This window comes from Podarcis vaucheri (genome assembly GCF_965113315.1).
Source record: "Podarcis vaucheri genome assembly, chromosome: 4".
Taxonomy (NCBI): domain Eukaryota; kingdom Metazoa; phylum Chordata; class Lepidosauria; order Squamata; family Lacertidae; genus Podarcis; species Podarcis vaucheri.
This window is the reverse complement of record NC_138762.1, coordinates 16074423-16089532: the sequence shown is the minus strand read 5'-3', so window position 1 is coordinate 16089532 and position 15110 is coordinate 16074423. Positions and strand designations below refer to the sequence as shown.

General features: G+C 46.0%; 1 protein-coding gene across 5 annotated transcripts in view; it reads left to right on the top strand.

Moving 5' to 3' along the window:
- Positions 1-15110, top strand: part of GRM5 (glutamate metabotropic receptor 5) — a 291461-nt gene that overhangs the window by 264074 nt on the left and 12277 nt on the right. For 3 of the 5 annotated variants that reach the window (XR_014218745.1, XM_082219004.1, XM_082219007.1), the window contains one exon: positions 2914-3009. The exons of the other annotated variants lie outside the window; for them this stretch is intronic. Coding sequence is in view for 1 of the 3 variants with exons in the window: in XM_082219004.1 (XP_082075130.1) it covers positions 2914-3009 (96 nt within the window). In the remaining 2 variants the exon portion in view is untranslated. Of the gene's footprint in view, positions 1-2913; positions 3010-15110 lie in introns of those variants that run through there. 5 annotated transcript variants of the gene reach the window in all.

Genomic DNA, 15110 nt, shown 5'->3' with positions numbered 1-15110 from the left:
AGGGTTTACACAGACCACAGAGATAAAATGAGAAGGTCCTATGGATAGGTCTGGCAGTGGTGCACATGAATAACTCCTCTTTTAATTGCTACCAGTGCAACATGCTTGCTTTTAAAAACTTAAGAACTTATTATCACAGTGGACAACCAGTTGTCTACACAGGAAGCCTGAAAACAGGACCTGAGTGCAACAGACACTCTTTATTTTTTATTCCCAGCAACTGATATTCAGAGGCATGCTGCCTGTCCCGTCTCTCAACTTCCACTTTCCAATTACATATCCCCCACTGTCTCATTTGATACATGCTTGAGCTAAAGAATTGTTATTATGGTGCCCACATATGCATTGCAAAGTGTTTTTCAGGTACTTAAGAACATACTTTGAGTCTCTGCCCCCAAAGACTCTGCAGGTCTTGTTTTCCATTGTATTTATTAAGTTTTATCAACAAACATGACAACAGAGTATGGTCATGAATTGCAGCTTTTAAATAATGAATTCAAATCTACAGGATTTCCTCATCCCAGTCTATATGGACTTCAGAATTCCACAATTTCATGGCAACAAAGTCTGGTTTGAGAAGCAGAGCCATTCCATCATAGCAGAATTATGGTCTTTCTGCCCTCCTCTCCTCTTTGGAACTACAAAAATCTATGGTTTTCATGCACCAGTTACTGCTACACATGTTTTGAGGCTTGCACCCAAAGTAGAATTATGTATTTCACTCTTTGGTTTTTATTGATAATAGCCGAATGCCACTGTAATGCTAAGAGTATACCTGCACTTCAAACTTATACCATCTATTGCATAGACTTTTGGGAGCTGCAATTTGGTGTGAGTGCCAAACATTCTCTGTTCAGGATCCCTCATCCTTCTCGTACAACCACAATGCCCAGAGTTCACTAGGGAGAGGGAATGGTGGCTAAACCAGTTTGTAGTGGACATGCTTTCTATTCCACAGGCAGAGAACCTGGGGCCCTGTGGCTGCTGTTGGACTCCGGCTCCCATCAGCCACTCCAGCATGCTCAGCCAGCAGGCATGATGGGAGCTGTAGTCCAGCAATAGCCAGAGGATCACCAGAATTTCCCCCTAATTTTCTGCTCTAATCCCTGGCTAGAATGAATTCACCGGATGTCAGAAATAGATTACTGGAGGTGGTATCATGTGGTTTTTCTGTGGGTTGTATTCAATGTGTGCAGTGAGCGAAAGGCAGCTCATGCAAGCAATCTTTCTCTTCTCCTCCCCTCTACACTCTGCAATTCCTCCCCAGGGAATGACTAAAAACATCTGGAGGGCCACAGATTCCCACCCTTGAAGGAGAGAATACATTTTGCCCTTGTGGTGATGATCCAAAACAGCACTATGCTTACAGAGGTTCACACTGCATTCAGTATCAAGATGTCATGGTGTCCTTTTGTGGATTTTCCCCTCCCTAGGGCATGATCTGTAATTTTTTCTTGGTTCCTTTCTTCCTCTTGGGCGCTTTTCTTTCCCTCCCAATATGAGCGAAGGCTCCTTTGTCTCGGGAAGAGGACTCCTGTGATCCAGTTTGACTTCCTTTGTATCTTTCAGTGGTTTCAACTGCAGCCAAAGTGCCTCAGCTTTTTCATTCATTTAGGAACCCCAACTTGAGTTAGTACGTATGCATATTATCTCTCTATCTACCCTGCATGGTTCTCATTTATAACCTGCAATCTCGGCACAACCTTGCACAGAACACTGCTTTGGTGGAATCAGTAATTGGTCAGAGATATTAATCGATGCTCCAGCTACATCACAAATGCCACTTTGACGTGTGTTCTGAATCTCGCTGCTCCGTTTTGGCTGCTCTGGGTATATTTGGAGCTGAGAAGCCAGTTGTTTTGGACACAGTAAGATCAGAGATGGAGGACCTGTGCCCCTCTGGGTGCTGTTTGACTCCCAACTCCCATCAATCCCAGCCAGTATAGCCAGTGGTCAGTGATGATGGGAGTTGGAGTCTAACCATATCTGGGAAGCTACTCCTCCTCTCAATGAGTGTGTTACAGCTATCTCTCCCACCACACCCATAGTCCCCACAATTTTGCTCCCCAAAGCACAATACAAGCACCGGCGGTACCAATATTATTTTCCTGCAACACTAACTCAGTTCTCACCTATGGGTTTCCTGCTCCTTTTGGCTTTTCCCCACACATTAACTGATAGCCAGTAAATGGGATCCCTATTATATTTTGTTATTTAGATGCTACTAATGAGGGCACTTAAATAATGATACTAAGTACTAATGGGATTTAATGAAAGAAATGGAATACCACCAGCAGACGCTGAACATAGCCCACACCAAGGATGGGGAAACTTTGACCCTCCAGATGTTGCCAAACTGCAACTTCCACCATCCCTGACCATTGGCCATGCTGGCTGGGGCTGGAGGGGGCTGGGTTCCAACAAGATCTGAAGGCCCACAGTTTCCCTATCCTTGTCTACACTTTCCAAGGTGGAATCCCATGTCAGCATGTGGAATAATCCCCTCCACTTCTGGCAGCTGCTTCAATCAGCACATGCACCCCAGGAGAGGCTGATTTTCACCAGAGGAGCACATTTCCCTTACAACTTCTCCTTCCTACAACTTCTCCTCCCAATCTTTCCATTCCCCCTTTGCTTGGGGTGGGGTTCCTAAGCATATATCACATGGTAAAAGGGCTGGTATTTTGGATCCTGTTTGCCAAACACACAGAGACACACACCAAAGGAACCAAGTGGTCCACACTTAGGGCTACAAGGTCTGTGGCAGCAGAGGCCTTTGGGAGGCTCACTGTGATATGTGCATGTGCCTTCCTCTCCCTCCCTTTGCACAGCCGCCGTACGACAGGGTGACTCCTGAGCACATGGTCACTTCTCTCTGTTTTTGTTGCTCCTGTCCTCGTCCTGATGTGTTAGGTACAAAGGCAGGAAGCTGGCCCAGCACAAGTCGGAAATAGAATGTTTCACTCCAAAAGGGAGTATGGGAAATGGTGGGAGAGCAACCATGAGCAGGTAAGCAAAAGCATGAGCGCCGCAACCCCCTCCTTTCCCAGGCCGTGTGAGATGTCTGTCAGTCGGAGGAGCATCTCGAGAGACATTGTAACCCACCTCCTCAATGTGTCAGCGCTGTACATCCCATACGATATGTCTGTAGAAGCTCAGACACCACCACTACTTGTTTCCTTGTATGTTGTCGGAACCTGCAAACAGGGTTGCTAAGCCAACCTGGTCTCCTCTTGAGTCTGTAATGTTACGGAAAAATCTAGGTGTGAGGCTGCTCAGTCACCCAGCTCGTCGGGCAGAGCCCGTGGGTCTCTGCGGAATAAAGGAAGGAGTCCAGCCAACCGGAGCAAATAGCTGTAGACCAAAGTTTATTGTGCAAAAGGTTCAAAGAGCAAATTTGAACCCCGAGGATGGGGTGACAAAGACTTTTAAAACTTTCCCACCATATCCCAGAATACAGTTCGTACAGCATCATTGCTACATCACTGACGTGTCACAAAAGGGGAGGGGTTAACCTTGGCAAACATGTCCAGACAAGTCCTTGGCAAACATGTCCAGACAAGTCCTTGGCAAACATGTCCAGACAAGATTAGCATAAGCAGACATGGCAGGGCAAGACTCAGGTATAAGATTAGCATAGACAAATATGTCTTAAGTACCCACCACCCAAAAGTACAATAGAAGTTCCTTTGCATGTCTGGAGCCTGACACAAGTCAGGTGCTGAGATTTGGCTTCCCTTGGCTAACAATGAGCCCAGCAATTATCACCTCTGGGAACTTCCTGGAGTCCTTTTTCAACGGGAAAATAGCTTTGGAATGGAGGAAACTGGGAAAGGAGATGATTTTATCTTATTTTTAAAGCTAGGTAACTTCCCTGAGCTGTCAAGTTGAAAGGATACATTCAGGCATAATATTTATAATATTTAATTGAAAGATGTGCCATCCCCCGGTAATTTCCGTAACAGTTACAACAGCTTGATCTACAGCAGGTGAAGGGGGCAACTGCATGGAGAATGGAAGTGTTACCGCCTCATGTTTGTTGATCAAGGAGCAAAGAAAGGTCAGCTTTAACAGAAGCTGGCAACCCTAGCTGCAAGACGGACACTGTCTTTCTCAGTGACGGGAACCATTTTGTCCGCGATTTGCTATTTTGCCACCAAAAAGGAGACTCTTTGCAACAAAACATCCCCCCTGCTGGTATGTATTTGGCCTAGCCCAGCTGGCAAAGAATCATCAGCATCGGTCTCTGGCATGTGTTGCTCTGGGCTACACACATGGTGAATTTGTTACAAATGTGCCACTGGCTTTATCCTTTTTATTTTAATACCAGTGATGCATTGTAATGATCGGACAAGGGCTTCCTGGGGCACTCTTGGCATTACTGAAGTACTCTCAGGCATGCATAGTCGACAATGACAGCACTACAAAATGCATGCCAAGAGCTTAAAGGATGTCTGAACAAACCCAGAGATCGCCACTGAAGGACTCTGTACTGCACTGAGCATGGAGACAATAAACAAAGAAATTAATAAGCAGCTTGGGGAGCTCAATCCTACCTCCCAAAATCTCTCACCTGGCCTCCGGTATAGAGTCCTACTTAAGTCCACCACATGCATCTGCACTTACAAATCTTTCTCTTGTATGGGATGAGATGCAAGCAATGAAGGACTCTTCAGCCAAGAGAAGGGGAGAGAAATGTGATTCAGTTCGCATTCGAAGGTGAACCTGCCTTCAAAATAGGGAAGCATTTTTTCCTCTAATTTTCCAGGTCTTACTAGTTCTTGTCAGATGCTGCCAGCCCAGGAGCAGGCAAGTGAGTTTCAGAAGGCAGGGAGCTAGTGGTTCGGATGATATTTATCCTGTTTTTGAGAATCTTCTCCTGTGGAGAAAACATGTCACTGGCTCATAAATTATATTCACAGTCCAAGCTATTTTGTTTCTAAGCATTCCCCCCTACAACTTTAACATGCACAAAGGACATTTATTCATTCTTGCTAAATTACTTTCCCTAAAAATTCTTCATCAGCATAAACCTAGAGACATGCATATTTCTTCCAGATATGGCAAGCACTAAATTTCCTTTTGACAGCTCTAATATCAATACATCAACTTTTACAACTATCATTCCATCCATATATTTAGCTTATCACATTGACATGTCTCTTAACCCAAAATTTATTGACCATCAACTGATAAACAAAACTTTAAGTGCCTTTATGACCTTGGATGATAAATTGAGCTTTCACCAAATGTGAGATAAACCTGTAGTCATGAACATTAATGACCCAACATTCTTCCTATGTTTGTGAAAACAAACCATTCTGCCTTCTGAATAAAATTGAAATCAGTTACCCAAAATTCTTCTGAAGCTCACTTTAGGGCTGTGTATTCCCTTCAAAAAATTACTATACTTAATTATTTACAATGTCAACTTCTTAATTATTTCTCATGGACCATCCTCATTTGGGTATGACTTGATTTTGTTAAAATAAAATATGATCTGTTCTTTATTTGGAGATAGTAGCCATTCCAGAAAAATTAAAGCATCTACAGTATAGTGTAATATCCGTGACACTGTGAAAAATTAGATTCTGACCAGAGATAGTAGAATTTGTCATTTTAGCCAGGAATCATGAACAGGCAAATCCAGATCCCTAGAGCAATCTCATCTGACAGCTGAACCAACTTTTAATCAAGATGAAGTAGAAAGTTTACAGTGTCACTTACAAGGAATATAAACTTGGTTGCTAAAACCGTAAGAGATAAAGGAATTTCCCATTTTAGTGTTGACATTCCTCTCTGGGTGCTACATCTAATATCCCAAATATGCCTGAATGATAGTTCTCCATCACTGTCAAGTTCTTACAGCGACATGTCTCCGTCATTATTTTAGAGCCTGACCACCTCGGTGACAAATTGTGGACAGGATTTCAGAATGGAAAACAGTGTGTGTCCCCACAAAAAAAAAAAAAATACGAAAGTCAACCTTCTCCTAAAGCATTTGGATAAGCTACAAAGCATCATTCAAAATGAATAACAATCCTTTTTAATGGACTCCCGGGTGTTCCTTCCATGGCGATCTCTTGAGTTGTTCAGGTCATCAATTTAATCCCTGCTGTTCTGTCTTTTTATTCCCTCGTTGGGCTTCAATGATGTCAGCAGTGGTCGATTGTGTTCACACATCTGCTCAGGATTGATCCACAGCTTCTGTTTGTTTGTCAACCTCTCTGTGTGGCATTCTCTCTCTCTCTCTCTGCCCCCTCCATCTCTCTCTCTTCCCTCTTTTTCTCTCTCTTGTCTTGGCTGTGCCCATTTCTAACTTGATTGATCTGTTCTGGAAAAAGAACAGCAATTCAGTTGAAGAACGAGAAGCAAATTGGTGGGGAAGAAAAGTGCATGCAAATATCAATTACTCATATGCCGTTTTAGCCTGCTGACAGCGGGGAGGGGGCTGCTTCCCCACAGTATATGCAATCTTTGTCCTGTATATTTTCCCTCCAGTGAAGAGCCAATGTTCATTCTATAGCATGATGAATTTCATTTCAGTAGAGCTGAGAGACAGCACGCTCTTGAGGAAGATGCCCTACATTTGTTAGCTTAAATCTTATTAAACAGGCCGAGGGCGTTTCTACTTGCATGGAGGTAAATGCGCCTGAAATCAATGGGGCTTTACTTCCAAGGAATTTTGGTACAGAAGTCTCACAGGTAGAGCATAGGTCTACCAGCAATCTCAAGAGAGAATTTTAGATATGCATATCTGGTGGGAGAATTCCGCTTTCCTCTGCGGGCCACAGACATGTCAGTCTTGGTGTGGTGAATCTGCAACAGTGCTTTGGAGCATTGATGCATTGATGCATGACCTTACCATGTCAACTGTATGACAAGTGAGTGTGTGCTGTGAGACTGTTTGGAATATGAAACTTGTTTATGTCTTTGAATTCGGGCTGGGCAATATATCATCCAAAACAGGTTTGAAGTCCATATTGTCATATCGGTTTCATAATTTTTGACCTGGCAATATATGGTGAATCATGGTGTGTGCGTGCACATGTGCTATGCAAAAAATTAAACGTGGGGGAAACTGTGAAGACAGCTGATGCTTCTCTCAATTCCTGCAGCCCCTGTTGACTCTGCTGGCTCAACTCTCCCCTGCCTCCTGCAGAGGGGATAACTGTGAAGCCAGCCAATGCCTCTACATAGCTCCATCCTTATTTCAACCATCATGATATATCACAATGTTTAGCTGGTGATATATCACGATGTTGAAAACCAGATATCGGCCAGCCCTGCTTTGGATTAATGCTCATGTTTTGCACCGATAACACAGGCTTGGCACAATGGGCTTTGGCAACCAATCCTGTACTTCCCTTGCCTTGCGCAGTGTAGACCAAGAAGATAAATAAACACTGCAGCCAATAAAACAATTGTTTCCACAATTCCTTAGGTCAGGTTTAGGGAACTTTTGACTTTCCAGATGCTGCTGGACTACAGTTCCCATCAACCCCAGCAAGCATGGCTAGTGCCCAGCGAATGATGGGTACAGTATGGGCGAACGATGGGTACTGAATGATGGGTACTACAACAACTGGAAAGCCAAAGATTCCCCACATCTGCCTTTTGGGAAAGGATTGTCCAAGTCTTCATCATATGAATGTCGATAAAACCCAGTAATGGACCTGGCAACAGAAGGAATGGAGGCTAGAAGAGCAGAAACCATTTTCTCTTTTCATGTAGGCACAGATATTTAACTTGTGTTGTTCTAGTTATTTTCTGTCTGTGCCAACATGGGGACAAATCATGGCAGGGATGAAGGACCTTTAACTCCCTGGATGGTGATGGATTCCTGCTCCCATCAGCTCCAGCCGGCAAGATCAGGGATGAGGAGAGTCCGTAGCCCAGAAACATCTGAAGGACTGTAGGTTCCCTGCCCCAGATTTAAGGCATTGAGATTGGCTGACTTATCATCACAGAGACAAACCCTCATGCAAGCTGTTGTGAGACAGATATACGTTTCTTATTTGTTGCATTTAATTAAGTCGGTAATTTTAAGCCAAAGTCATAGCCGCGCTACCAAGGCATCGATGTTTTGACAGCCTCATAAAACATCCCATCACATAATTGATTTTAGATGATGGAAGTGAAAGCTATTAGTGGGCGGCTTGTGACTGATTGTTGCTCAAATATAAAAGTGCCTTGCAAACAACTAACATCATGCACATAAAAATGTTTCATGTTTGTGCAACAGCTCCCATTTTGTGGTTTTCCCCAGCTCTTTTTCCGTGGAAGGAAATTGCTTGGGAGAAACCACCTTTCCAGCTCAGTGAACATGATGTTGTCAGGCTCCTGTTACTGTCTGAGCTGATGCATTGACTTTTCCTAAGGTATCATTGCAAGCAACATGGCCATGACGCAGCTTCCAACTTTTGAAGCCCAAATTGGTTTGAATGGTCCATTCTAACACCTAGAATCCAGAGAAGGAGGAACATCTAAGTTCTGTTTGGGTGCAATGCCTGAACAGGAAATACGGGTGCTAAGAGAAGGCATGGAGTCCTACTCACTCATCCCCTTCCAAAACATCCATGTGAGCTCCAGACCACCCCGTCTCTGATCTCAGCCTTCTCCTACTGAATGGGGAAGGTACGAAGAGGACTACCTACTACTCGAGTTTGCTTTAACGTTGAGTAGAAGCCCTGTGTGATCCGGAACCCTGAAAAAGGAGGGTTCTCAATCTCTTGGAGACTTCTACTCATGTTCAAGCAAACACGAGCAGAGGTCCCCTTCAGACCTTCCTCATTCAACATAGAAAATTCGGGGCATGCAGAGGTAGGGGCGTCGTGTACAATTGCGGCTGCCCCATATCAAAAGGGATATTGTAGAGCAAGTAAAGGCAACCCAAATGATCAAGGGGCTGCAGTAACTCCCCTATGAGGAGGCCATAGCCCCAGGTGCCTGTCATTGGGGGTCTCTGGGTCCCAGAGCCTAGTCTGGCAGTGCCACAGCACCTCCGGCCCCTCACTGAACGGCCGCCTGGTTAGTGTTGGGGGGCTGCACCCATAGGCAGGTGGACAGGCAGAGTGGTGCAGCGCAGAGCAGCCCCGTGAACCATCCGTGCCCTGCGCTCACCCAGGGGCGGCAGCGAAGGTTAGGCTGGCATGACAGGATTTTGTTTACCCTGCATACCCAGTGCCTGGTCCCACCTGTTGCATGTGCACATGCACGCTGGGTGCCAATGAATTGCACAACACTGCTGATTTGCTCCCACAGGCAGTAGTGATGGCCACCAACTTAAGAAGAGGATTAGGCAAATCGACAGTGGATATGGCTATCTACTCCGTACACTGTTGGGGGCAAAAGGGCTCTGAATACCAGTTTCTGGGGGACACAAGTGGGGAAAGAACTGCTGAGGGCTTCTTACAGGCTCCTTCGACAAAAGGGCGCTGGACTAGTTGGGCTTTTGGTCTCCTGCCTCCTACTAATGTTCCTATTGCCTGCTCAGGCCTAATACCTCAACAGGGTTCTCTAGACCTTCAATGGAGGTATTTTAAGCAGAGGGTTGTTAATAATAATAATAATAATAATAATAATAATAATAATAATTTAAAAAATTATTTATTTAACCTGCCCTTCCTGGTTCAGAAAACCGGGCTCAGGACGGCTAACAACAAATTTAAAACACTTAATTGATGCAACAAAAAACAGCATAAAATACAGTATAAAATGTGAATAACAATTAATTCAGAATTCAAAAATCAATTTAGGTGGGAAATCCATCCAATAAACATTAGATGATCACCAGGGCTAGCTGGCTAAATTAGTCCTATTTGGGCCAGCGAGGAGACCAGGGGAGAATTAGCTGTGGGATCCCAGAGTGGGTAGTCTTCATAAAAAGGGGAGGGGAGGAAGGGCAATAAAAGATCAGGCTAAGTTCAAGTTGAAAGCCAGGAGGAATAACTCTGTCTTACAGGCCCGACGGAAGGAGGTTAAATCCTGCAGGGCCCTGGTCTCATGGGACAGAGTATTCCACCAGGTTGGAGCCATCACTGAGAAGGCCCTGGCCCTGTTGTAGTTGCAAGATTGCTCCATTGAGCAGGGGGTTCCACTACATGACATCTCAGGTTTCTCCCAACTCTTAAAAACCTTTTCAATTGCTTTATGCAGAGTCAGGCTATTGGTCATCTAGGGCAGTGTTTCCCAACCGGTGTTCCGCGGCACATTAGTGTGCCGCCGGAAGTTGCCCGGTGTGCCGTGGGAGGGAGGCGGGCGAGTCGGGCTAATCCTCCGACGAGCTCCACCTCCAGACCCATTGCTCAAATCCTTTAACCCAGGAAGGCAGGAGGGCGGGGAGGGGGGGAGAAAGAGAAAAAAGAAAGGGTGGAAAAAAGAAGGGGAAGAGAAAATATTTTTTTAAAAAAAGGAAAGAGAGGGAAAAAAGCGAGGGATGGAGGAAGGGGAAGGGGGAAGAAGATGGGGGGTCTTTGTGTATAAACAGAAGGGGAGGACAATGAAGAGGGGTGGGGCTTGGCAGGCAGCAGATAACTGGGGAGGGGGCGCGGCTGGCGGTGGCTCAAGGCAGGAAGGGAGGAGCTGCCTCACGGAGAGTCTTGGGCTGCAGAGATTTCCCGTTCAGGAGCGCGGGAGGCCACGCCGTGGATGGGAATCTCCTCCTCCTCTTCCTCCTCCTCCTCCTCCTCCTCCTCCTCCTCCAGGAGAGAGGGTGGTCCGCCCCACCGAGTCGGGCCTGCTCAAGCGTGGGAGCCTATAGTTAGAGCTCAGCTCCTTTTCTTGCCTTCCCCGCCCTCCCACGGAGCACATTTTCCTCGCCCCCCCCAACCCCCGCATGTAGAATAGAAGCCCTCCAGCCTCCACGGTGCACAAACTCTCCCCTCTGCAACGAAGCGCTTTGTTGCATATCTTTGGTGAGGTTTTTAGGCAGTCTTGGTGCACCTTAAATCAGCGCTAATTGCGCCTGGACGCAGTATTTACTTCCGAGTAGGCCCCCTTCTCCCCCCCCCGTAGCACCTGACGTTGCTATTCGTATCATCAGGTTTGTTTGTTGATAATTTAATTGTTTTAAAAGCATCATGCTAAAGAGCTCTCTCCCACCCCCAGACCCTTGGGCAAAACAGAAACACACACATACACAAACACAGAGATTGAGCCCTGCAGGTTTTATGAAATGAATGGATTCTGAATGCCTGTTTCAGTGGCTTGTCCGCCTTAGGCTGCTGGGCCAGACACCTGTTACACGGTGCAGTCCGTAAGCTGTGAGCGCTGCTACCTGCCACCGAGACCACGTAACGACAGTCTTGAAAGACCTACATTGGCTCCCAGTACCTTTCCGAGCACAATTCAAAGTGTTGGTGCTGACCTTTAAAGCCCTAAGCGGTTTCGGTCCAGTATACCTGAAGTAGCGTCTCCGCCACCATCGTTCAGCCCAGACACTGAGATCCAGTGCCAAGGGCCTTCTGGCAATTCCCTCACTGTGAAAAGTGAGGTTACAGGGAACCAGGCAGAGGGCCTTCTCGGTAGTGGCGCCCGCCCTGTGGAATGCCCTCCCATCAGACATCAAAGAGATAACCATTACCTTCTATGCTGTTACTATTTTTTATTTTTTTTTACATAAGTAAAAAGTGACCTTTCCCCATCTGGCATGGTGGTGTGCCTCGAGATTTTTTTCATGAAACAAGTGTGCCTTTGCCCAAAAAAGGTTGGGAAACACTGATCTAGGGCAGCACTGTCTGCGCTGACCAATGGAAGCTTACCAGATTTTCACACAGCCACAGGGCAGGCTGGGAACTGAACGGGGGACACTGTGTGTTCCAGCACTTTGCATGTGTTTCTTGTGCGAAGCCTGGCTTGTTCAGCGTGCATGTCACAAGCCCTTATATGGCTCGGCAGCTAGGCAGATCTGAGACACTACAGAGCTATGCTGCTCTCCAGCCAAAGCTTTGAGTGTCTTCCTCCCCCCCCCCCATGGAAGCCTAAGGTGACTTTTACTATCTTGCAGCTGCAAATGCAGAGGAGGAGAAGAAAAACAGCATTTTAACTTGATTTATCCACCGCTATAAGCACTCATCTGTGCTCTTTAAAAAATAATTACAAAGGTGCAGAGATTTTTTACAGCAGTGAGTTTGCCTGAAAATGATGCACATTCAATGAGATATTGATGCCCCCGAATTCCTGGGAATTGCAAGAGGGGAGAGTGCTGCTGCCCTCAGGTTCTGTGTCAGGGCTTTCCACAGGCACTTGTCAGCCGCTGTCATAACACAATGCTGGATAGCTCAGTCGGAAGAGCATGAGACACTTAACCTCAGGATTGTAGGTTAGAGCCCACATTGGTCAAAAGATTCCCGCATTGAAGGGGGTTGGACTAGATGATGCTCGGGTCTCTTCCAATTCTCCAATTCCATGATTGTATGATTTCATGGCGTAATGGGCCATCAGCCTGAGCCAGCAGAAATCTTCCTTCGGTATTTCTGTTCAAGCATTCAGCATGCGCAAGTACTGAATGTGCAAAGGGGCTTCTGAGAATGTACAGTGGTGCCCCGCAAGACGAATGCCTCGCAAGACAGAAAACTCGCTAGACGAAAGAGTTTTCCGTTTTGGAGGTGCTTCGCAAAACGAATTTCCTATGGGCTTGCTTCGCAAGACGACAATGTCTTGCGAGTTCCTGCTGGGTTTTTTCCCTCACCCCCCCTTTTTCTAAGCCGCTAAGCCGCTTATCAGCTGATCCGATCAGCAGATAAGCCGCTAAAAGCCGCTAATAGCGCTAATAGCGCTAATCTGCTAATCCGTCAATGGGCTTGCTTCGCAAGACGAAAAAACCGCTAGACGAAGAGAATCACAGAACGGATTCTTTTCGTCTTGAGAGGCACCACTGTACCTGGGTTGTCCTGTCTCAAGTAACAAAGATATGTGGGGAGGGGGACAGCCCATAGCTCAGTGGTGGAGGCTCTGCTTTGCATGCAGAAAGTCCCAGGTTCAAGTCCTGGCATCTCCAGTTAGGAATGGGAATGTCCCCTGCTGAAACCCTGGAGAGCTTCTGCCAGTCAGTGAAGACAATGTTGAGCAAGGTGTGCCATTGGCCTGATTCAGTATAAGGAAGTTTCCTATGTCCCACTGTGGGGAAAATGCATGATAGGAGCATAGCTGTCACCTTTTCCCTTTTCTTGCGAGGAATCCTATTCAGAATAAGGGAATTTCCCTTTAAAAAAGGGAAATGTTGACAGCTATGGATAGGAGAAACAAAAGTTATGATGAATTTTCATGAGACTTTCAGAAAAGGGGAAAGAAACTGATGTGAAAATATGCAAAAATGGGAAAAAATGGGAAAATAGGAAATTGAGAGAAACAAAAAATGTCAGATTCACCCATTCCTCTGTGGGTTAGAGAGAGAGAAGGGGAGGGAGGGAGGGAGGGAGGGAGGGAGAGAGAGAGAGAGAGAGAGAGAGAGAGAGAGAGAGAGAGAGACGTGCTTGCCTGCCTGTGAGCTTGGCAAGGGTTGGAAAACCCAACCAAAATCTTAACAGCAACAAGGACACCTTGTGACAGGGATGGCGAAGGTGAAAGATTATTCGAGGGATGAAAAGCATTGGGACTGCATTCTGTGGAAAGCTGCCTTCAGTATTTGAGGAGGGACAATGACTTTTGCATGTTTGTCAAACGTCGCTTTGTTTTCCCTCAACGAGAAAGCCAGTGATGCGATCTGACTGACCCCCTCAGTTAAACCTCCCGGATGGGCAAAGAGACTGACACATGCGTCCCGAGGCCTATTTGGGTAGGGGTGGGTGGGAGAAGGGAATTTAAAAATGGCTTTCTGCCTCCAATTTCCTGGAAATGCCACTGGTTTTTATGACTGACGCACTTTAGGGAGCGAAGAGGCTTAATTTGCTACATGAACGTGACACAGAGCTCTACAGTAAAAAAAAGAAAGAAAGAAAAGGAACCAGTCTGGCACTTTCGATATATGGACATGGCAAAGAGCCCAGCTTGGGGTGGCAGCCGCTGACAGGAGACTCAGCGCCTCCCTGGCTATTAAATGACACACTTCTGTTCTGTCAAGCAGGTGGCCTGTAATTAGACAATTAGCTCCCAACAAGGCCAGTTGTGTAGTCACCCTGAATGGCTGGACAATCCTCTCAGAACCTAGGTGGACAGTACGTGAGGGAAATGAATATATGCATGCAAGACTTCCTCATCAAAAGACTGCTAACTCTCTCTATTCCAGCATTCTTAACAGTCTCCAGGTCAGGAAACCCAACCCCTAATCTCAGGGTGAATGAGAAAGACCATCATAATAACACATGTCACAGCCTCACTGTGGCTGCCTTGCTTTGGGGAGGGGCGTTTAGCTGCATTCCCCCCCCCACTGTAATAATAATATTATTATTTGTACCCTGCCCATCTGACTAGGTTTCCCTAGCCACTCTGGGCAGCTTTCAGCATATATAAAAACATAATAAAACAGCAAACCTTAAAAATGGCTGCCTTCAGATGTTTCCTAAATGTTATATAATTACTCGTCTTCTTGACATCTGATGGGAGGGCGTTCCACAGGGTGGGTGCCACTACCAAGAAGGCCCTCTGCCTAGTTCACTGTAGCTTCACATCTTGCAGTGAGGGAACCACCAGAAGGCGCTCGGAGCTGGACCTGAGTGTCCGGGCTGGATGATGGGGGTAGAGACGCTCCTTCAGGTCTACAGAGCCCAGGCTGTTTAGGGCTTTAAAGGTCAACACTCACACTTTGAAATGACCCCATCGCTGTTGATTGAGACAATGAATCTAAGTCCACAGCCCGCAAGCTTGTGAGTTTCCCTATGGGGAATATCCCATGCAGATATTCCCCTGCCTCTTCCCCATGGAAAACTGTAGGAATCCCATGAGGTGAGGACCTTCTATGATGATGCTTACTGATTCTTCCCCGAGCTGTTTTTGAAATCTGCCTTGGTTTCATTTGTGTGATACCGCATTGAATTCTGGTCTGGGAGAGATATATCAATAAAGATGACAATAAACCCTTAAACTACAAATTCCACGAAAGATTGGCCAGGAATCAAGAAGTTAAATTCATGTGGGAATGGAAAACAAGTAAATTTCCAACTAAGTTTCTC